The sequence below is a fragment of the Heloderma suspectum genome, chromosome 10, assembly GCF_057233095.1.
Source record: "Heloderma suspectum isolate Gila_16-S chromosome 10, 16-S_ref, whole genome shotgun sequence".
NCBI classification, from domain to species: Eukaryota; Metazoa; Chordata; class Lepidosauria; order Squamata; family Helodermatidae; genus Heloderma; species Heloderma suspectum.
Window position 1 is genome coordinate 11272209 of NC_139467.1, and position 21962 is coordinate 11294170.

General features: G+C 47.3%; 1 protein-coding gene across 5 annotated transcripts; it reads right to left on the reverse strand.

The window, feature by feature from the left end:
• Positions 1 to 11146: 11146 nt before the first annotated feature.
• On the reverse strand, positions 11147 to 21741 carry DEDD2 (death effector domain containing 2). Of its 5 annotated transcripts, none has more exons than XR_014785051.1 (6): positions 21642 to 21741; positions 19844 to 20523; positions 19387 to 19497; positions 17129 to 19037; positions 12665 to 16791; positions 11147 to 12000 (listed from the first exon to the last, which is right to left on the reverse strand). XR_014785051.1 is itself a non-coding variant. In XM_084815095.1 (6 exons), exons 2-5 carry the CDS (start codon positions 20316 to 20318, stop codon positions 12687 to 12689), a joined length of 1092 nt encoding a protein of 363 aa, XP_084671221.1. In that variant the 5' UTR covers positions 20319 to 20523; positions 21642 to 21741; the 3' UTR covers positions 11147 to 12000; positions 12665 to 12686. The 5 variants fall into 5 exon arrangements, 1 of the variants encoding a protein (XP_084671221.1); XR_014785052.1 differs by having other exon boundaries at positions 12665 to 15773; positions 16717 to 19037; XR_014785050.1 differs by having other exon boundaries at positions 12665 to 16043; positions 16717 to 19037.
• Positions 21742 to 21962: the final 221 nt, after the last annotated feature.

The following is a 21962-nucleotide window of genomic DNA, read 5'->3' on the forward strand; positions in this document are numbered from 1 at the left end:
GGGGGTCATTTTAGACTCCCAGCTGTCCATGGAGGCTCAGGTGTCAGCTGTGAGCCAGACAGCGCTGTACCAACTCCATCTGATACGGCGGCTGCACCCCTACCTTCCTGACCATCTGCTCCCATCAGTAGTACATGCCCTGGTCTCCTCTCATCTAGACTACTGTAATGTGCTCTATGTGGGGTTACCCTTGAAGACGGTTCGGAAGCTGCAGCTGGTACAGAACGTGGCAGCTCGCCTGATTAAAGGCAGCTGCCGGCGAGATCACATCACTCCAGTGCTGAAGGAGTTGCACTGGTTACCAGTTGTTTTCCAGGCCAAATTCAAGGTGTTGGTTTTGACTTTTAAAACCCTATATAGTTCCAGCCCAGCCTATCTTAAGGAGTGCCTCCAGCAACACCAGACAGGCTGCTTAACAAGATCAGCCTCAGATGGCCTTCCCTCTGTCCCATCAGTGAGGACAGCTAGACTGGTGAGGACGAGGGAGAGGTCCTTCTCTGTGGTGGCCCCCACTCTGTGGAACTCCCTCCCTAGGGAACTCTGCCATGCCCCCTCTTTAATGAGCTTCCACCACACATTAAAAACGTGGTTGTTCAGACAGGCATTTGGGGTAGGTTAGGGTATTTTTAGAAATATTATGTTTTTAATGTAGAATTTTATTGTTTTAAACTGTTTCTATTATAGTACATTGCCCAGAGTGGCTGGGTGACCAGCCAGATGGGCGATTAATAAATTTAATACATAAATAAATGTGCCCACAGGTCCAAAAGTACCTTCCAGAAGTTTTGGACTTCATCTCCCATCAGTCCCAGCCAGTCACAAATGCTGGGAGTTGTAGTGCTAAACATCTGGAGAGCACCTGGTTGTGGAAGTCTGATCTGAACTCCTACATTAGAATAGACCTGTGGCATATATGGCGCTTCCAGATGAGACTCTTATCAGAAGCGGGGGGGCGGGTAGTGGATAAATGGGGATGCAGAAAGATCCTAGAGAAAACGCGGGCAAGAGAAATGGCTGTACAGAGGGACTTGCGGGTGCAGAAACAGGTAAGTACTGGTGTTTGAATTGGGTGAGAGGTGAGAAGAGGCCTGCCTCTCTTAGCTATTCCTTGTAGAAGGCTCAAGCAATAGCGAAAGGAGGCAGGCCGCTTTTTGGCTAAAATGATTTGGCTAGAATTGGGGAAAGTCAGGGTGGGGATTGTGGATTTCATTTGAGGGCATTGCAGGAAAGAGGGGGCACATTAGGAACAGAGCAAGCAGTCTTATGATGAGTACAGTCTACACTGCAACAGCTCTCTGGGGTTTCAGATGGGGGCAGTGGAGGCTGGTGGCTCCAATGTCTGTGGGGCGGTGAATCTGCTCCACTGACAGCAGAGCCACCAGCCTCCACTGGATGAGGGTCTTTTCCACCCCTACCTGAAGTTGCTGGGGATGGAACCTGGGACTTTCTGCATGCAAGGCAGGTGTTCTGCCACTGAGCTACAGGTAACAGACGTCAGGGTGCCAAGCTCTGGTGCTGCAGAGAGAGAGAAAGCACAATTGGATAGGAGAGAGGAAAGGACGGAGGGCGGGCCCTGCCCAAGTCATTTTGCTGCCAGTGGCAAAGAACAAGATGGCGCCCCTCCCCATGTTCAGAAGCTGAGTAGACTGGCAGTTGGACCTTTCTTCAGTACTGGTGACAGGTCATCCTCCTCCACCACACCTGAAGGCAGCAAGCTGGCTTAGGGGCATGAGGCAGGTCGCTTAGCACATACAACTATCCTCCAATACTTTGCTGCCACCTCCCAGTATCTGCCGCCTGAGGCAACCACCTCACTCTGCCTAATGGTAGGGCCGGCCCCATGGAGGAGGTAACAGAGAGAAGGAAAGATCTGTAGTGATGCAGAGAGGGAACACAGCATGTACTACAGGTATAGAGAGAAAAGGTGGGTTAATAGAGAATGGGTTAAAAAGAACACACTGAGCTGAATTGGTAAGATTCTCGCCTTCCCCTCAGTGAATATAGCAATGTGTCCCTCTTGAGTTATATCCAATGCACAAGTAGCCCTAAGAGTGATTGTGTTTTGCACCTGGATTAGAGCCTCTGTTGCCAGTCTCTGCTCCATACTCTCTAGGCCACGCAAGAAGCAAAAAACATCAGCTGTCCTCTGGCAACCTCCAGTATCAAACAGTACCCACCTTTTAAATCCTTAGGATTAATTTGAACCAAACTCTTTATTGACTTGGGAGCAGCTGACTAGTGGGATTGCAATGGAATGGGTACGTGTAGTGGCGGGGGAGGAGGGGATCTCCCTCAATCTAAGGAATGCTCAGTATCTCCCCCCCCCCCCGACATTATTTATCAGTTGTATATTATTGATTTATCATTGGGGAAATGACATTCATTTAGGAGCCAGAGAAAGGAAACGACAAATATTGGCAACAGGACAAATGTAGATTAGTGGCGCCACCAGGTGGTCACATGGGCAAACAGCAAACGCGGTTGACTTGCTTCCTCTTGATTAACACCTAATTCAAAGGGAGCACAGAAGCTTAGCTAAGATGGGGTGGAAGGAGCAGATGAGGAGGAGATGGGGGAAATTGTGATGAGTCACGGAAATTGCCCTCAGCTTGCCTTCTGGGGCCACTTGTTCAAATCCCACACATCCAGCATTGCAGGAAGTGACAGCATCCTGCACCATTAACAGGCTTAGGGGAAGGCCTATTACTGAGCAGCAAAGCAGTCAGAAGGACCAAGATTTAGTCTCCAGTCAAAAGGATCTCAGGCTGCAGGTGCAAGAGCACCAAGAGAGCAGAACAGACAGAGGGAAGGGAAGCAGGTCTATTCCACTGACTCTGCTGAGAAACCAGCTGCCTCTGGCTCTCCCTCAACTGTCCCCCAGCAGCAGCCATTCCATCAAGCTACGCGAACTGTCTCCATTCCAAATGGTTGTTACAAAAATGCTGTAAATTTAAGAACTGGTGCAAGAGTTGCTTTTTCCCTCCTCCTCCTCCCTCCCCATCCTTTTCTCCTTTTGTGTCATGTCTTTTAGCTTGTAAGCCTGAGGGCGGGGATTGTGCTGTGTGTGTTTTAATTGATCAGTAACCCCCTCTGGGTGCTTTGGGGGCTGAAAAGTGGGGTTGAAAGACTACTTTAAATGCGTGCATGAATGCCTTCTCCCCTTGCAAGGGCCAATGCTTTAAAAATTTTGCTGCACCATTTAGATATCAAACCCTGCCTTCATCTATGCCCCTAATTTCTACAGTCTGAAACTTGGTGGCTTTGGATACCACTGGCTATGGTATCCTTCTGAACCATCTGGCACAGATGGGCCTTGGGGGTGCTGTTTTCCAGGGGTTCTGATCCATTCTGTCAGGCCGGGTCCAGAAGGTGGTGCTGGGGGCTTACTATTCAATTCCATGGCCATTGGCTTGTGATGTCCCACAGGGTTCTATCTTGTCCCCCATGTTGTTTAATGTTTATGTGGCGCTGCTGGGAAAGGTCGCTTGGCGCTTTGGAGTAAGAGGCCACCAATATGGTGAAGACACCCAGCTCTATTGCTGTTTGTCATCTGACACCTAGGAAGCTGTTGAAGGGCACAGTCCTATGCATGTTTAGACAGAGAAAAGGCCTACAACTAGGCCTTTCTGGCTAAGCATGCATAGGATTGCACCCAAAACCCTTGAACGCTGCCTGGGTTAGATAATGAGCTTGATGCAGGCGAACCACACCAGACGGAGGTGTTGCTGGTCAGTAGAAAGCCTGATTCGGGGATTGGGATTCAACCTGTTCTGGAAGGGGCTGCGCTTCCCCTGAAGGATCAGGTCCGTAGCTTGTAAGTGTTCCTTGATCCTATGCTGCCTCTGTATTTTCAGGTGGTGACAGTGGCAAGAAATGCATTTGCACAATTACGCTTCATGTGCCAGCTGCGACCCTTCCTGAATCGGTCTGTGCTGGCAACAATTATCCATGCCTTGGCTACATCACATTTAGAGTATTGCAATGCTCTCTACGTGGGGCTACCCTTGAAGAGTGTCTGGAAGCTTCAATTGCTGCAAAATGTGGCAGCTAGGCTGCTAACCAGTGCATGGTATTGGGACCATATTACATAAGACCTGTACTGGTTGCCAGTTGCTTTCTGGGTGTAATTCAAGGTGTTGGCGTTAACCTTTAAAGCCCTAAATGGCTTAGGACCTGGCTAAGGGACTGCCTCTCTTGCTAAGAACATTTCCAGGTATTAAGATCTGCAGGAGAGGCCTTACTGAAGACATTAACCTCACAGGTCTGTGGAACTCCCTCCCTAGGGAACTCAGTCATGCCCCCTTTTTAATGAGCTTCCGTCGTGCATTAAAAACGTGGTTGTTCAGGCAGGCATTTGGGGTGGGTTAGGGTATTTTAGAAAATGTTTTTATTGTAGAATTTTATTGTTTTAAGCTGTTTTATTCTATGTTGTACATCGCCCAGAGTGGCTGAGTGACCAGCCAGATGGGCGATTAATAAATTTAATAATAAATAAATATATAAATAAATACAGGTCAATTTGTCAGGCACACTTGAAAGGGCTTTCTCCTGTGCTGCCCAAACTATGGCCTGCACTCCCTCAAGAACTACACTCCGTCCCCTGTCTCTTGGCCTTTAGAAAGGGTGTAAAGACTCATCTTTTCAATTTATCCTTTTAAAATGTGTCATTTTTGCTGTTTTTAATGTTCTTTTTAAGAGCAGAAGCAATGACATAATCTGCTGGAGTTTGAGAGTAATTGATGGCAAACACACACACCCCTTGCTCTGGCAAGTCATTGAGGTCAGTGGAGGCTGGTGGCTGCGATGTCAGTGGGGCGGTGAATCTGCTCCAGGTTTCAATAAGAACTCTAAAGGAGCTAACCAAGGTGCTTCACACATGCCACCTTCGTACCTTGGATAGCTCCTTTAGAGTTCCACTGACAGTGCAGCCACCAGCCTCCACTGACTGAGGTGTGCCTGATCTCGGAAGCTAAGCAGGGTCAGCCCTGGCTAGTACTTGGATGGGAGACTGCCTGGGAATCAGGCTTCCTGCATTGAGCAGGGGGTTGGACTCGATGGTCTTGTCGGCCCCTTCCAACCCTATGATACTATAATAAGGAAGCTTTCCAGGTTTACCATTGTTTGCAACAGGTTAGCAGAGAGGAAGCCAGAGAATGCGGAACATAATCAAGCAGAGGCTGGATACTTCTTTTCTTTGATGGGGTTCCTACTTAATGCTAGTAGTTGAAATGGTAACACATCTTGGCAAGACGGTTTGCATTTCTAATAAATAGCTTAAAGTTACATTGCTGGCTGAAGGTCTTTTCTTTAAGTTCAATGTGTGTTTAACAAGAACCTAATGCGGTCAGAAGTAAGCACTGCTGAGTTCAATGGAGCTTATTTCCAGGAAGTAAAGCATAGGATTGCAGTCATGTTGACCCTAACAAGTAGGGTATTATGCTATGAACTGCTGCTCTTTCTGGGGGTATATATTATTATATACTGGATCAACACAGCTGCCTGTATTTTGGGACTCTCCTTGTGGGCATGGCTATGGGTACTGTCACGATGAGCTCCTGCACTTCAACATTTGCCACCAAAGGAGGCCAAATGGTAGGGCCAGTTCTGGCTGGAAAGAGCCTGCCTGAGTTCCTGGAGAGTTACCACCAGTTGTAGTAGACAGACTCAGTACTAGTGGGCCATGCTCTGACTCAGTAAAAAGCAGTTTCCCAGATAAGAGGGCATAAGATTTAGCAAGATCCGAAGCTCCACTCATGGCGGGGGTCACCAGCTTCTTTGAGTTGGTGGGACACACATGGAATTTTGAGAGTGTCATCGACACTCTCACAAAATGTCTGCCACAGGGGTGCCTTGCCCATTCATAAAATGTCTGCCATGGTGGACATGGCCATTCACAAAATGCTAATTTCCCAGAAGGAAAACGGGTGAGACTAATAGAAAACTTGCTCTAGAACATAAATACAAGGCACAGGTGGCTAGGGGGCGGGGAAGAGGGGCAGCTGAGCTCCAAAGTACAAAACTACTCTTTTGAAGCCAAATAAAGATGGTACTGGAGGGCAGCAGCTCACTTTGCAGCATGCAGGCCTCCTAGTTTTTTTAAAAAAAAAAACTTTAAAAAAATAAACATCAGGAGGGGTGCCAGAAGAGGTATCTATGAGTACATTGGTGCCCATGGGCACCATGTTGGAAACCCTGGACTCATTCAACTGCCAGCATCTTAATGCCCTTTAATAAATCTATGACAGCTTTCCTGCATCTTGATGCCACCGCCTCCTCCCCCGCCCCCAGATGCAGGCTGTTGTGGCTTCCTGAAGTTTTATTAAGAGACATGAGACTCACATACCCAGTCTAAAGTGCTTTTTGGAGGGACGGAACAATTTTGCCCCATTCTGGCTTCCAGGAAAAAGGGCTACATTCAGGATCATTTCCAGGTAAGGGTCCCAGAGGTGGTTGAAGAGCAAGGAGCCTGGAGCTTCGGGGGCCAGACGGGGTCAGGTGTTGGCTTCTCTAGGTGTCCTGTGGGGAGGCTGAAGTGAATCGTAAGTGATCTCAGTCTGGGTAAATGTGGTTCCTGTGCAGTGGGCAGGGCTGGAATGGTTGGGCAGTTGCTGAGGGCTCACGCTGAGCCAAGGACCCACTGACAAGAGCCCTCTGGACCTGCTCCTCCTCTTCACCCTTGCACCCTGCTTGTTTGCCTGCCTCCGGCCCAAAGAGGGGTGGTGTGGAGGAGGCGCTGCTGATGCCTCCACCTCGTTGCTCATTGGCCTGCTGCCAGGTGGTTGCAATGATGAGGAAGAAGATGAAGATCAGCAACAGCTGGTAAGGTGCAGTGGTGCTGGTAAGGTAGGCTTACTGAGGGAGAGGCCCATTGTGGCTGTCTTGTCCAAAGGCCCCTCCAAACTCACATCTGGTGCTGGTGGTGGGCCAGCAGCATGACTGTCAGCTTTGCAGAGACTCTGGGGAAGACCAAGACCAATGGGACGGCCCTGTTTTGGACGTGGCACTACTCAGAGATCAAATGAGGGTACCCGCAATGGGCTGGCAGGATCAGGATTTGAAGGAAGGCTTCTATGAGATCTATGAGAGCCAGTGTGGTGTAGCGGCTAGAGTGTTGAACTGGGAGCCAGGAGATCTGGGTTCTAGTCCCCACTCGGCCATGGAAGCTCACTGGGTGACTTTGGGCCAGTCACAGCCTCTCAGCCCAGCCTACCTCACAGGGTTGTTGTTGTGAGGCTAAAATGGAGAGGAGGAGGATTATGTACGCCACCTTGGGTTCCTCAAAGAGGAAAAAAGGTGCGATATAAATGAAATAAATAAATAAATAAATATGAAGGCTAGGAAACTCCTGGACTGGAGAATTCCCAGGCCCTGTGCAGAATTACCCAAGTGGCAGTTTTTTTGTCTTTGAGAACTTGCTGTGCTTTCTGGTTGAGAAGGATTGCTCTTCAGTTCCCATTTTCCTCGAGAACTGTAAAGGAAAAAATATGGAGAAAATGCTGTGGAATCACAGTTATGACGGAACTTCTTTGTATTGTCTTAGGGTGCAATCCTATGCATGTTTAGACAGAAAAAAGTCCTACAACAGAGTTGGAAGGGACCTCAAAAGTCACCTACTCCACCCCTGCCAATGCAGGAAATCCACTGCTACCACATCCCTGATACGTGGCCATCCAGCCTTTCCTAAAAATCCTGCAACAAAGAAAAGTCCACTACCTTCCAAGACAGTCTATTGCACTGTCAAGCAGCTCACACCATCCTAATGTTTAGTCATAATCCCCCTTCTTGTAATTTGAACCCATTGGTTTGGGCATTACCCTCTGGCACAACAGAAAACAAATTTCTCCAATGTCTATGAGACAGCCCTTCAAAGGTTTGCAGGAGAAAGGCCAGTGGTAGGCAGCCCAGTGCCCTTTGGATGTATTGGACTACAAGTCCCATCATCCCTGACCATTAGCTATGCTGGCTGGGGCTGAGAGTTTTCTTCCAAAACATCCAGAGTGTGCCAGGTTGCCTACCCCTGATTAGGCTCTTCTTTTGTAAGAAGGGGCAGATGGTAGTGCCTGTTTCGTTTTCTTTCCTCTTGGCAAGCACACATACGGATCACCCAAACAGTTTCTCCCAGTGGAGGCTGGTGGCTCTGATGTCAGTGGGACAGTGAATCCGTTCTGGGTTTGTCAGAACCAGCCAGAACTCTAACAGAGCTCTCCAAGGTGAGGAACAGGGGTGGGGGCAATGCAAAGTTGCCTTTTGAGCTCCTCGCCCTCTCAGTCCAGACCACCCCACTTCTCCCCAACAACCATCTATTTCATCCAGGAGGTGGACCAAAGGGCATTCTATGATGGCAGTTGTGGGCAGGGAGGAACATGCCCCCCATGCTCTGAAAAGGTGGGACTTTCCCCTCCCTGATGGTCCCTGTATTAAGGAATCCAGTATGCCAGCATTCTCCAGTGGAAAAACCTGCTGATGGCACCTTCCCATAGCTGGCTGTGGGACTGTGGCAGTTGTGGTCCAACACATCTGGAGGGCACCACGTTGGGGAAGGGTGCAGTATGCTTTGCAGGGGGATCATGTCAGTGGGGCGACAAGTTGGTGGGACAGAGGCCATACCTTCCAGAATGTTGGCGCCATCAGCTGGTTTATCCATTGTGGCTGTTCTTGCATTGCTCAGACCGGGGAACGGGCTATCCTCTCACCATATGCTTGGAAGATGCCTGGAGGCCACCTAGGCAGCTCTTTGTGGTCTTCTGGCCAGCCTTGAATCCCTTTGTGCCTCTGTGCTGTTTTGCTGCAGGAAAAACTCACATCTTGCGTGTCTGCCTCCAGCCTATATAATCCTTTTCTAGAGTGCAGCCTTCCACAACCTAATGCCTGGCAGATGTGTTGGGACTGCAACTCCCATCTGGCTGGGGATGATGGGAGTTGCAGTCTAACACATCTGAAAGGCAGAACATTGGGGAAGGCTGGTATAGTGTTACATCAGAAAGAGGTAGCCCAGCCCAAAGGGTTCCAACATCAACCTTGGGTGTTGCACAGCAGCCTTTCCCCCTCCTTTTTCTGTCATTTCTCAAAGACGGTGGATACATGCAACCTTACTAGTTAAGCATGAGTCAGTGTGTGCATCTGAACATTAGGCAGGGCTCTTAGCTTAGTTTTAATGCCTTAAATCAGAATTTTGCTCAACCTCATGGAGAAAGAAGCCAGGTTTGCATACGGTGTAAACACTCAAATTCTTGTTTTGACCAGAGATTAAACCTAGTTATTGCAGCTGAGGCCAAGCCAGAACCTGTGAGAGTTGAAGGAGGTTTCAGCTATTAATTCTGCAGGCAATGTAAGGTCCTAATGAACATATTTATGACATTTGGGGCCCTTGGCCCATAGTAACCTTTGAGTCAGAGGCCTAATTGCAAGGGGCTATTATTGCCTCCTGACAGCGGACCCTCCTTTTCATTTTACAGGGGTTCTGTGGGCATCTCATCGCTAGCCCTGGTCACTATCATCCCTGTTGTGAGGGCTGCTAGCGGTGTGTCTACCAAGATTAAGACAACCTTATAAATGTTATAATTGACAATGTGAAAAACTGGTAACATAAGACAAACCCTATGCTGGTTGTTTCAGGCAAGTAAGGTGGGTTACTTGAATAGCAAAATATAGAAAAAAAAAGCTCCCTGGTTTCCCCCTACCTCGACCTACAATTTTGTTGGGGGATGCTCTTAAGAGCTGTAGTTCTAGCTGACATACTGCATGCAGCATTATGTAAACAATAGAAAGCAGGAAAACTTGGAAAAAACACTGGAAAGCAGAAAAAAGTGTGCAGACCTCACACTGCATGGGTGGAGAGAAGGTTCTCCCAGCACGGCAGCACAAATTTCAGCTACAATGGCTGCTCCAGCAATCAGAAGGGTAGAAACAGGGTGTTCCGAGGGTGTGTGCTAATGGGGGGAAAGTTTTGGTCCCACTGGATCCAAAGTTCCCTCCTTTCCTGGACAAACCACTACAACAAGGGAAAAACTACACCAGCCCTGGAGGTGGCAAAATTTTTCCTCCAACTGGAACCAATGGAGCAGTAAAGGATAGGGAAAGGTGGAAGAAAAATGGGATGCGACACCCTCCACTCACACCTTTTGCCCTGGCCAGCAGAAGCCCAATAGGGCTTCCTCCACTATGTACAATTCCCCTGTCCTCTATAGGTTATTGCCAGGTTAGCCAATAGGTTTCCCTCTTTCCTACAAAGGAGCGAGCCAAGACCACAAAGTGTAAGGCACGTTCTTCCTTCTCCAGCAGAATCTACCCCCTTGGGATCTGAATGCTATACCCTGCAGCTCTGCAAAGGAGGCTTGCACAACTGCATGAACGGGATTTGTCTATATACACTGGCAATGGGAGTGTTGTGCCATGTAGGCTCTACCACTGGAATGGCCTTGGGTTACAGTTGGATCCTCTGTGTTCTTGTTACAAGGTCCTGATGAGGTTTTACCCCTTTTCAATTTGGCCTGAAAGCAGTAGGGGTGTACAGGAAAATTTTGGCGACCTCCCACTCTTGTACCTGACTTGCTTCCATCAACCCCCACACTACTCTCTAAACTAACCTTCCACAAATCAAGGGGAAAGGAATGGAATGCCCACTGCCCTGGGTCACCCCTCTGTTGCCTCTTGGGCCCCTGGCATATGACAATTTAATCCTGCTGTATGGGAGGATATTGGCCCTGCCTCCTTGTCAAACCAGCCATCTCAGCGGCTCTTTTTTGGCTGGGGGTCCTCCCAAGCATTGGGCAAGCCTGTGTACCTGGAAGCCTTCCAGCAATGGCTCACCTGCCAATGGCTCCTACTACTGTTCAAAGGTAATTGTCTTCAGTTCCCATCCAACACATGTGGGTGGGTGTGGCAAGAGATTGAGATGCTCTCACCCAACGAATTGTGAGGGACAGGCACTTCTGGAGTGGTCTCCAATAAGAGGAAACAACCAGTTGCAAAGGTTCTACCAAGGAAAGGATCAGGGCCACTCACCCTTGTGATCAGAAAATATTCCAACTATACTTTCAACATAGCACAAGAATGAATCCATACTTAACTGCCTTTCTGGAATGGATGCAAACTCTGTGCCTCCATTACAGCTCTCATATTGCTAAGAATTAAACATGAATCCAGGCAGTTGCAAATTTTTTTTAATTGACATTGTCATTTGCAAATACAATACATTAAGAATTCTGTCAAAAAGTTTCATTTTTGTAAAAAAAAAAAAAATACAACTTTTTAAATTACATGTTTCTGGCCTCTGGCCCTCCCCACTGCAGCTAAGCAGTTTCCTCTATCGAGATGCTGCCTGAACTGCTTCTTTACTTTTTAAACCCTATTATTTATACTATGTACAAATAGCCAGAGAATTGAAAAGTGTCCTTAGAAAAGTGACTCAAGTTTCCATCTTTATAGTCATCAGCTCCCCACCATGGGGCCTGGTTGTATTCTTATCTTAAAGGGAAGAAGCCTGCCCCCGACATCAGATATGAGGGGAAGTTGTTTCTTTTTTAGGAAAAGAATGGTTAACGTAACGTGCCTCAGTGCCAGCCTTCAAAGTGTGCCTGGAACTGTGCAGAATGAGTCTACTCCCTGCCTTTGCAAGAGAGGAGGCAAAAAAATTAACACAAATAGTTGGTGAACATGATGCATACACTAACTTATGCCAAGAGGGCTTCCAACTTCATCAGCAGGACAAAGTTATCTCCCTTTCAGTTCAGAATGAAAGGAATCTGCACTGTGTTGGTGCCTCTATCCAAACCCTACTACACTTGAATGCCCATTAAGACCATTCCCTGCTGCTCTTTCAGTGCTTCCGCCACAAGAGCAGTTGTGGCACAACTGTGACTCCCCAGAATCCCGTCGTTGCCAAGATCCAGCCCAGCCCACGATGGGATGAAGATTCCTTTTCTAAAAGTCATTTTTTTCTGAAATATATATCCGATGTAGATAAGCCACGTGGTAATCAGGGAGTAAAACTGAAGTGCCCTGTGAGAAAACAGAGGATGTTAAACAGGGTACTAGCTCCATAACCATCTGTTTGTATTCAGGCACCAGGCAAGGCTGTTCTTTTTCAGAGAGCCTTTGAGCCTCTGATCATTTGCTGTGACATCTAGTTATGCTCTCCTCTGGTCTAGTTATTTTTAAAGTTCTATTGCTTTTTAAATCTTGTTCTTTATGATATTGTCTTAATTTGCATTACATATTTCAAATAAAACTGTTTAAATAAAATATCCACTGGAGGATCCAGCCTTGCTGAAACTGGAAACAGGAAGGAATTTCTAGACCCTACATGAACCAGCTCTATCTTGTTAATGGAGGACTTGTGGTCAGCATGTTCTGGGAAATAGGACAAGCAACATTACAACAAAAGCATGTCACAGCACTATCACTGGGTATTAGTTCTGGAAAATAGTTTCAGTTCCTTGAGCTAGTCTCCTTATGGAAAAAACCAACACCCATATTTAAGGTACTGAGCATCTCATGTCATCCAGTAAGAACACCCAGATGAAGCCCCTAATGCTACTTGCAAAATTAATCTCTTTTGCTGAACCTTTGGGGAAAGACAGTGGCTAACGAACAGGGGAGACTGCTAAGAAATCAGTAGTTATGAACGCACATACTACCACACGTCAATCTGGAGAGAACATACCTAGGTTTCCTAGAGGCTGGAGTTACCAGACCTGGGGAATAACACTTTCCAGCAACAAACGTCGCCCCTCCTCATAATCATCCTCATCCACATTCACCAGTAGCCGGATAGCCTCCTGGCCCACGGCCTCTTTGAGAGAGTCTGTGATGAAGACCCCCTTCAGTGCCTCTAGCAGTGAGCCATTCATATAATCACTCCAGAAGGCGTCAAGGTAGGACAACTCTGAGAACTTGATGTCACAGATGATTGAGCCCAGATCACGGGACTTGAGGATGGTGTTGGACTGCCCAAATACATCAAACTGACGTTCCAGTCGGTTCTGCTTGTTCGACATCACATTCTGACGCAAGACAGGCTCATGCTCACAGTATTCTGCACGAACACGGAGCCGGATGTCTGAGCAGGACACACAGAACACAGAGAGAGAGAGAAAGGGAGGGGGAACGAAGAGAAAGAGAGGCATTAGAGCTGGGGGTCACAAACAAAGCACGTAGACAAACACACAGTCATGCAGCAATATTCCAGGGTTGGATTGTCCAACAGCCCTGAACAGGTGCTGAACATAGACCAACCAAGCTGAAGATCCAAGCCACTCAGGTTGCCCAAAAAGTTCAGGTCCCTTGAGATGGTCAGTCCCAGCAAGGGGTGTTCACACTCCCTTTTCAAATATACCTTTAGCATGAAGTTAGAGCTGAACTTCGCTAATACCCATCCAGCAGACTCCATATTACACATCTAACTGCACCATGTAACAGAGCTACTAAGTAGTACAGGTACATCCTGACTCAAATCCCATCCGCAGGATCAGGAGAACCCATGAGACTAGTATTCTCCCCACCCCCTTCACTCCATACCTATTTCAGAGCCACATGCTCCAGTCCTGATGGTTTGTGCCAATGAAGATATTTTTGAAGGCCTTCAAATAAATGTTGGAACTAACCTCTTCAAGTTAGTTCAGGTTGTCACTGCTGCATGAATGGTAACAGGAATAAAGGTTTTATCAACCTGGACTGTTGCTTTATCAAACGTCACGAATTGGAGGGAGAACACAGGAGATCCTAAACTAAAGCTAACCGCTGAGAGCCACCTGGACTCTTCTACATAAAAGCTCAAGCTTTAAGGTAGTTAGGTTGTAGCCATGTGGTGACCGACTCGCTGCAAGCCAGGTTTACTACTATGCTGTAGATGTCCTGAGAAATTAGTGAAGTTCAGCTGTAACTATGGAAAGTGGAAGGACAGATTTGTTTTGTTCAATTGCCCAAAATATCAGCATTGTAGCTGAAAATTTCAAAGGTTCAAAAGGGAGGGAGAAATGGACATATACAAAGTAGGATACGTTAAAAAATGAGGCAGGTGGTATATTACATACGCTCAACAAGGCCGTCAGCTTTAATTTCTCTGTGTCTTGTGGTCATCACCTGTAGAAGCATTAACTCAAAGTGCAGTCACAGCCCTTTACCAGCAACTTTGTACGGCCTGGAGCCCACACCCACCCATGGCAGGTAGCTTGCATATGGCAGCTTTTTGGTAGCCAACTGCTAGTCCTCAATCAGAAGCACACTTAGAACCCTTCTTTCCAGATGGGCAACAGCAGAGCTGTGCAGCAAATTGTGTTTGATAGTTGTCATTGAAGGTTTAATTCCACAGCAGATTTGCCAGTAAATGGCATCATTTCAGTTCAGGTAAGAAAGCCAGGAGTTTCTACTAGAAGCAGCGCCATCTCCACAAGATAATGCTCAATGTACTGGAAGCCTTCAATCCAAGGCAGAGATACCCACCATTACTCTGTACACCAACACTTGCTCGCCTTGATGGGGCAGCATGTTAAAGCTCAGCTGTTGTGCCCATTGGAAACTGCTCCTGTATCCCAACCATAGCCTCCCACTCCATATGCTGGCTATACGCAGAGTAGCTGAGAGATTCCATTTTATTAGTCCTGCACACAGCTTCAAATACAGACTTTTTGCATCCACAGTTTGGCACATGATTTCATCAGAACAGAACGGCTCATCTGCTTTTCAATATCAACAGTGTTCTGGAGTACTTAATGATAGCAGCTGTCAGAGTTGGCGTTAACACACTGGCAACCCTTGTACAACAGTTACGTCACACTTAAGTGACTAGAGCTGGTTATTCCCTCCGGACAGGATAAATGCCTTCAAGTATAGACTACAGGGAACAAACCCAGCTTTCCTTTCAAAACAGGCAGGATGTATGTCAACTGCAAGACTGGAGGGGATTTCTGCACAACTGGCTTGTAGAGGGTAGAAACTGGTTCTGTGACCTTACCCAGCCAGCAGTAATGCAAGCCCTGAGCAGCTGCATTAAATTAGACACTTAACCTATATGGGCAAAATGACACTTGCTGAGGCAGCACAAGCACCACTGCACCCTCCCAACCATCCACTTCCAGGCCCCAGTCCCAGTGAAATAATCCCACTGTGGTTACTGTTTGGAAGTACAGACAACTTGAAAATATGCCACTGAGCCCCACTCTGCAGAGGCTTCTGCCAATGTCTTTTCCCAAGTTTCAATCACAGTAGCGAGACTGAAGGAGAAGCCCGCAAATCCATTACCACTCAAGTAGGATGGTTTCAGAGAATGAGGCCTGTCACCTCATCATCCATGCAACCCCCTTAGCATGTGTTCACTATGACTGTTTACAAACCAAGATCAGAGGACCCAACAAGAATTAAATTACCAGTTTCTCATAAAAGAGTTGGGACCTGCATACAGTACTGATTCAGTTCTGCTCCATATACTACATTCTGCCCTCCCTCCCCGCTTTGACACACAAGTTAATGTTTACAGGCCAGCAAAACCCATTACAGACAATTTAACGGTGGAAAAAATGCCTCCATTGTGTAGAAGGCAGCAAGTCCCAGAGTCCAAGGCTGTGTCCCTCACAACTTGTTTAACAAGAGCGCTGCAGGGTCCAGATGCAGGATCGCTTCTAACATAGGAGAAGCGTTGAAGAGGCAGCTGAAATAATCATGAGGGCCACACTTAAGTTTTTGCTTTTTAGTTTGTTTGGGTATTTTTACCAGTGTCTGGTACTTGGCCCGCTTGCCTGGGCCAATACTTATGCTTTTCCAGGGATGGATTTCAACTGTGGACCGAGAGAAACATGGTTCAAGACTTTTAGCACATGGTAACATCAAGAAATCATTCTGAGATTCAATATGGCAAAAGAACACAAAATGGTGTAAAGGACCCAAGCTAATTTCTAGGTTGATATGGACTGCTGCAGATACCAGATATCACTTGGGAACTCGCACCGCAAGGACATAGGATGTATGTTCTTCCTTATTCTTGAGGACCAGCAGGTGGCACACAGATCAATGCCAGGTCACATTCATCGTAATGATAGATTTACTACCTGAGGAATAGCAAAACAACACTGTGGATTTTGAGATGAAAACAGTGAATGATCTTGGGGCTATTAACTCATAGCAGCTCATCCACCAATAATAAATGTTGCCTAGCCAGGGGAAAAACTGCCCAAGAAAACTGATGGAAATATTTGAAAAACAGGTGAAGAAATTAAGGGCATGTTTCTGCCCCAAGCAGAAGAGATTAAAAGGGGCCCCAAGAGGGATTCTAGAACACTTATGGTGGCCTGATATCTGCAGCAGTATCTTTATCCACAAGGGGATCACCTGATATGAGAGCTATTGGCTCCCTGCCTAGCTAGCTGAGCAAAGCCTTCAGTGGATTGGCATGTAAGACATCAAGAGATGACAGCCCCACAAGGGGAACATCCCAGCCTGTTTCCATCAGACCCTGCTGGAGGTTTGCAGCACAAGCCCCCCGCGGTGCCAGTCTGGAGTGGCTCTACACACTTGCACAATCCCAGGAGCTGCCAATGCAGCCCTGTCCCCACTGAGCATCAGAATAGCCAATATGCCTTTAAGAATCGGCTGTTTGAGAGGCTGGCATGCAGGGTGAGGCAGCCCATGGTTCTTCCAGAAATAGGTAACTCAGCACACATTTAAACACAGTTTTGCTTTCACAAAGAACTGGTGGAAATTTGGGTGCATGGATTCATTTACCTTTGCGAGACCATTCTGTGAGAAGAGTGCACAAGAGAGACAGAGTCTCTTTATCATCAACTTTTGCTTAGTAACCTGGAATTTAAATGGTGGATTGAGAAAGAATTGGCAGAAATCAAGCAGCAACAAAAAAAGATCATTGGGGTTTGTATGTTCTTTTTCAGTAACTAAGGCCTAGTTCTTGCAGGCTGAGAAAGCCCAGGAGGTTTCATACTGGAAAGGGAGATCGGTGTTTCGACTCCCAAGTTTAGGTGTGCAACTTGGAAGTGTTATAAAAAGCAGAGCTCATTTCAGAAGCAGCTGCCTGGATTACATGAGCCTTAAGTTCTGCCCCAGTGAAGCAAGGTAATACAAAGTATACAGGCAACAAACTAGTGTTGAATGGAGCTTACAGTTTGATCCTTGCACCTACCCGGCAGAAGCCTTAGCTGCACCTTGAAGTTGCAGTTTTGACACTCATTGTATTATTTTTGAACCTTCTTCGTTAGAACCCATTGCCTGTAAATTGGTCAGATGGTAAGACAAGCGTTTTTGTGCATTCGCTTTTGTTTCATTTGCATTGCACTGACACAAAGACAATAGCACATTATGTAGGGATCCTACACCAGCTCTTGACACCCACCTGCTCAGGAAGGGCCACTTCAAATGTTATGCATGTGCAACACAAAGCACTTCCAGATAAGAAAACTGTAAAAACTGTGTGTGGTTTGGTCACATACAAGTCTACATGCAGATTTCACAGTTTCCACTCAGAACCTCTCTCCATATAGGAAATGCATATTTGAAGAAGCCCCAAGTTACAGAAAGGAGATAATATATGCTGGTCTTAGAGACAGACACTCGATACTGAGCTGGAAATCAAGTCAGAAATCTGAATGAAATTCATTCAGATGAGTGATAACCGCAATTCAGAGTAGTCACGGATTTAAGAAAAATCCAGTTCAATGGGCTGGTAAGATTGACCAAGACACGAGAATGAACCCGTTTAGAAAGTCAGAGATAAAATTAGGCTGAATCAACAGTACTAAATATATGGCCTGACTCTACGTCTGGGCCTTTGATGGAAGGATGGACAACAAGGCTTTCCATGAGATATTGTAGCCATGTGACCAAATGAGAACATACAATTTTAGCCACAACTTAAGGATATGGACCAATCATTCACAAGCTTCACCACCTCTTAACATTATTCCATGCAGAAGCTATGCCACATGAGCTCCTCACAGAGGGACCAGGAATCATTCCTTTTAAGATACCTTGAAGCCTGAAAAAACTGTACCTCTGCTCTCTCATAATTAACTTTATTACACAAAATGTTATCTGTAGCACATCAAAAACATCCAGATTTTGTCATTCTGAATCCAGAAACCTTTCCTTTGGAATTTCACCGAGAGTATGGCACACTGTTTCAACAGAAGTTGATTCTGTTTTTAATCTGAATATTACTGACGCAGAAAAATGGCAGACAGGCTGAACAGAACTAGATCAGATTATCTGCCTTGATGCTCCTCCAACTCATCACAGAAAACATCAGGGCAGCTAAAAAAGTCTCTCTCCAAAACCAGCATATCAAGTACATTGGTGCACTGAAGTAACAGCCAACACATCCCTCCCAGCAATTGGTGCTAAGGGGTTAGTAATCTGAAGGCATCCTTTCCTTCATTCATAAAGCTTTTTATTTTGTGGAATAGGCCCTGGGAAACTTTTGTATGAAGGGCAGGGTATAAAATTTGTTGATTATAAATAAACCTTGACCATTTGGAGAATAGTGAAAATAGGTACCAACTAGTTCACACTGGGAATTGAAGGCAACATACCAAGGAGTACATTAAAGCCTTCCCACCCTCACCCCAAAGAGGGGGCCAAAACTCCCATTCACCCGCTGAACTGGGACCAAGTCCTATCACCTGCATTTAAACTGCATTTAATAGTGCAAGCCAAAACTCAAGTTCACTCACATAGAACAAGACAGCCTACATTATACCTACATATATGATACCTTTTCCTCCCCCAACCAACCCTATTCCCCTTTGGCTCCAGCCAGAGAGAGAATGAATGACTGTTCAGACCCTTAACAGAAACCAAAGTTGCTATTGAGCATTTTAGAGTGGTTTCGTGGGTATAATAAAAAGATGTAGTCCAAATCAAGGGAGCCCCAGGAACACAGCACATGATTGGCAAACACCTACCACAGGTCACTTTGGTGGGAGTTTGGATCTCCTGCTTTGGAGCAGAAGCTGCTTTGGCTCCCTGCCGCCTGCGGGGAGGAGTAGACTTTGCCCGGCCTCTGCTTACTCGCTTCCTTTTGCTGGAATTGGAGCCTAAAGAGGGAAAGAGGAACCTAAACAATTACCTTGTGCACCAAAACCCTGGTAATTAAAAACTCAGATCTCATATACCTACTATCCCCCAATTCCATGATGTCAAATGCAGACAGTGTAATTTACAGACAACTGCCACATTTCATCTGAAGAAGCTAAAAACTATAAAAAAAATTATCTGCTACAGTACAAGACAGAGCACAAACAGCCATCTAAAAATTGTATTAAAACTGGTGGCACTGTATAACATTCCTAACTACAATAGGAGGCATGTATTTACAACAACTAGAAGGAAAAGGAACTCAGAAAAGGGATGAAGCCATATCCCTAGGCTGCACAAGTCACACACCTGTCTCCCACTGATCATGCCGAGGCTCTGCAGAGGCTGAATTAAGACAATTGTCCACTTGTTGGTCCGATGACAGGACAGATGGTCCATAGGTGTATCGCTCAGGAGAAACTAAAATTAAAAAGTGTTAAAAGTCAAACAAAGCAGATACTACTTTAATTGAGAGCAATTCTATAAATGGACAATGCCAACCTGTCAAATCAGCTCAGATATCAGGTCTGCAGAAGTACCTATGTACACATTCTGAACTATGCAACATGCAAATCCAGTTCTTTAGATATTAAAGTGCTCATATGCTTCCACCCAATAAAAGCTAACCTCTTATTGTTAACAATCCTGCGAAAGAGCTAGATTGCAAATTAGAATTAAGCACCCATTAAAGGAAGAATTGTTATTTTGCCAAGTTCAGTCAAAAGCTCAAAGTTAAGTACACATTCTCTACTGTTATGTTCAATACCTGTACGCTGCCTTTTCAGGGTGACATATGGCAGTAGATCATGCCTTGTTAGCACTCTCAGGAGCTGCAGCAGCTGCACGAAGTTAGTTTCATCACATTTGCCTCTCCTCTCTAGGTCCAGGAGCAGTTGGACACCATTCTTGGTCCGCTGCCTATCTGCAGCGACCTCAAGACTACCATCAGTTTTGGCCAAATTACCCCAGCACTGTTTTTTCCTCTTCCAGCTCTCTAACACTGGTGAGGTGGTCTCAGAACCACCCTCTTCTGCTGCTGCGACAGCCCAAAGGGCAGGATCCAGTGGGTGGGTCCAGGGCTGTGTCTCATCAAGAAGGAAAGAGAGTACTTCCATGTCATTTTCTGTGAGCTGAGAGCCAATCACCTCAAACATTCGATGCAGGGAAATCATCCCATAGTACTCTAGGCATTCTTCCTCCTCCCAGATGTGGGCAAAAAGTGGCCTCCTCATGTCAGCCATATGGATACACTAATCCTAGGAGGGTCTGAACTGTTATAAGCTAGTGGGACAGAACAGATGTGTGGTACTCTGAATACTGAGGGAGAGAGAAGAGAGATATTTCAGCAGGTTGTGTATGTTGTAAGACTTAAAGCATGGAAAGTAGTTAGAAGTCTTGGGGAAGGATCCTTTTAGAGGCAGATCTCACAACAGTGCTGCACAGTGTCTGCAAAAGGAGAAACAGGAACCATTAGACCATGCCAACAGCTTCAGCTGTTGGTCCTCCTATCACCAAATCTACACAAGTTTAAGGGTGCAAGCCTATGGATGTTCAGACTGAAAAAAGTCCAACACCACCCAACATGCTGGCTGGCGAACGCTAGGAGTTGTAGGACTTTTTTCTGTCTAAATATAAGTAGGATTACACCCCAAGAGAAAAATCTACCCGCTCCAGGGTGCCAGGTTCAATTCTGTTTTTGCTTCCCAGTGGAGAGAGGGACAGGGTAGTGGCCGGGAAACCACACAGATAAATCCCCCTGTCGGGCTGCACTTTGGACAGCAAAATGCTGTTTCATGGCGGAGCCACCGCCGAACGGCGTAAGGCGCCCAGGCGCCACGAGATGGCAGCAGCACGGCCAGTACGAGAAGGCAACCCTGCCCGCCCCCAGAAGCCGTCACAAGGGCAAGCACAACACAGCTGAGGTGCGGACAAGCCCCACGCCTGAGGCTCAACCCCATCTCGGCGCAGAGCCCTCCCCTCTCGATCTATCCTCACGGAGCCGTCTCTCAGATCAGCCAGCCAAGGCTCCACCCCTGCAGGCGCGAACCGCTCCTCCCACCGGGGGCGGGGCGAGGAGGAGGAGGAGGATTCTGGGGCGCCGAGTCTTCTCTCCCTCCCACAGCCTCTGTTTGTTTGTTTCCGCCATTCTTCCTCCCCACCATTTCTCTCCCCCTCCCCTCCCAATTAACCACATATCGCTTATTTCCCCCGTCTAAACGCCCGCCCCCGGGGGCTCCATTTCCTCCACGCAGACAAGCCCCCCCCGCCCCACGTACCCCCGCCCCCTCTAGGATTTTTCCACTCTTACCTCACAGCTGCCCCTCCCCCTCGACGTCCTTCGCCTCACGCGGAATCGCGCGCTCTCCTGCCGCCCCCCGCCTCACAGCAGGCGACCCCTCTAGCCGCCCCTCCCCGTTACTTCCTCCCCCTCGAACACCCACCACAGAACTCGCTTCTCTCTCTTCTACGTGCCCCACCCCCACGCCGTCAAAGCTCACTTTCCATTATCTTACCACCTCTCCTCCCTTTAAAAAAAAATAATAACGACCACAACATGTCCTTACCGGCTCCGCGCCCGTCCGCACCGCCGTTTCGATCTTTCTGGTACCTTCGACGCGCCTGCGCCGACCTAACCCCACCTCGATCCCTTCCCCCGCCGCGCATGCGCCCGCGGCTGTTTGTTTTCCCCGGGCCCCCACCCGGCGTCGCAGGCTGCCCTCCCGCGCACGCGCCGGCCGGCTCCTCGCAAGGATAGGCGCCCATGGCGCGTGCGCTGCCCTTCCCCCGCTCACGTGGGCAGCCCGCTGGCGTCCTCGTGACCCACGTGCGTGGGCGGAGCCGCTCGAGGGCAGGCCTCCTTTGAGGGAAGGGCAACAAAAATACGG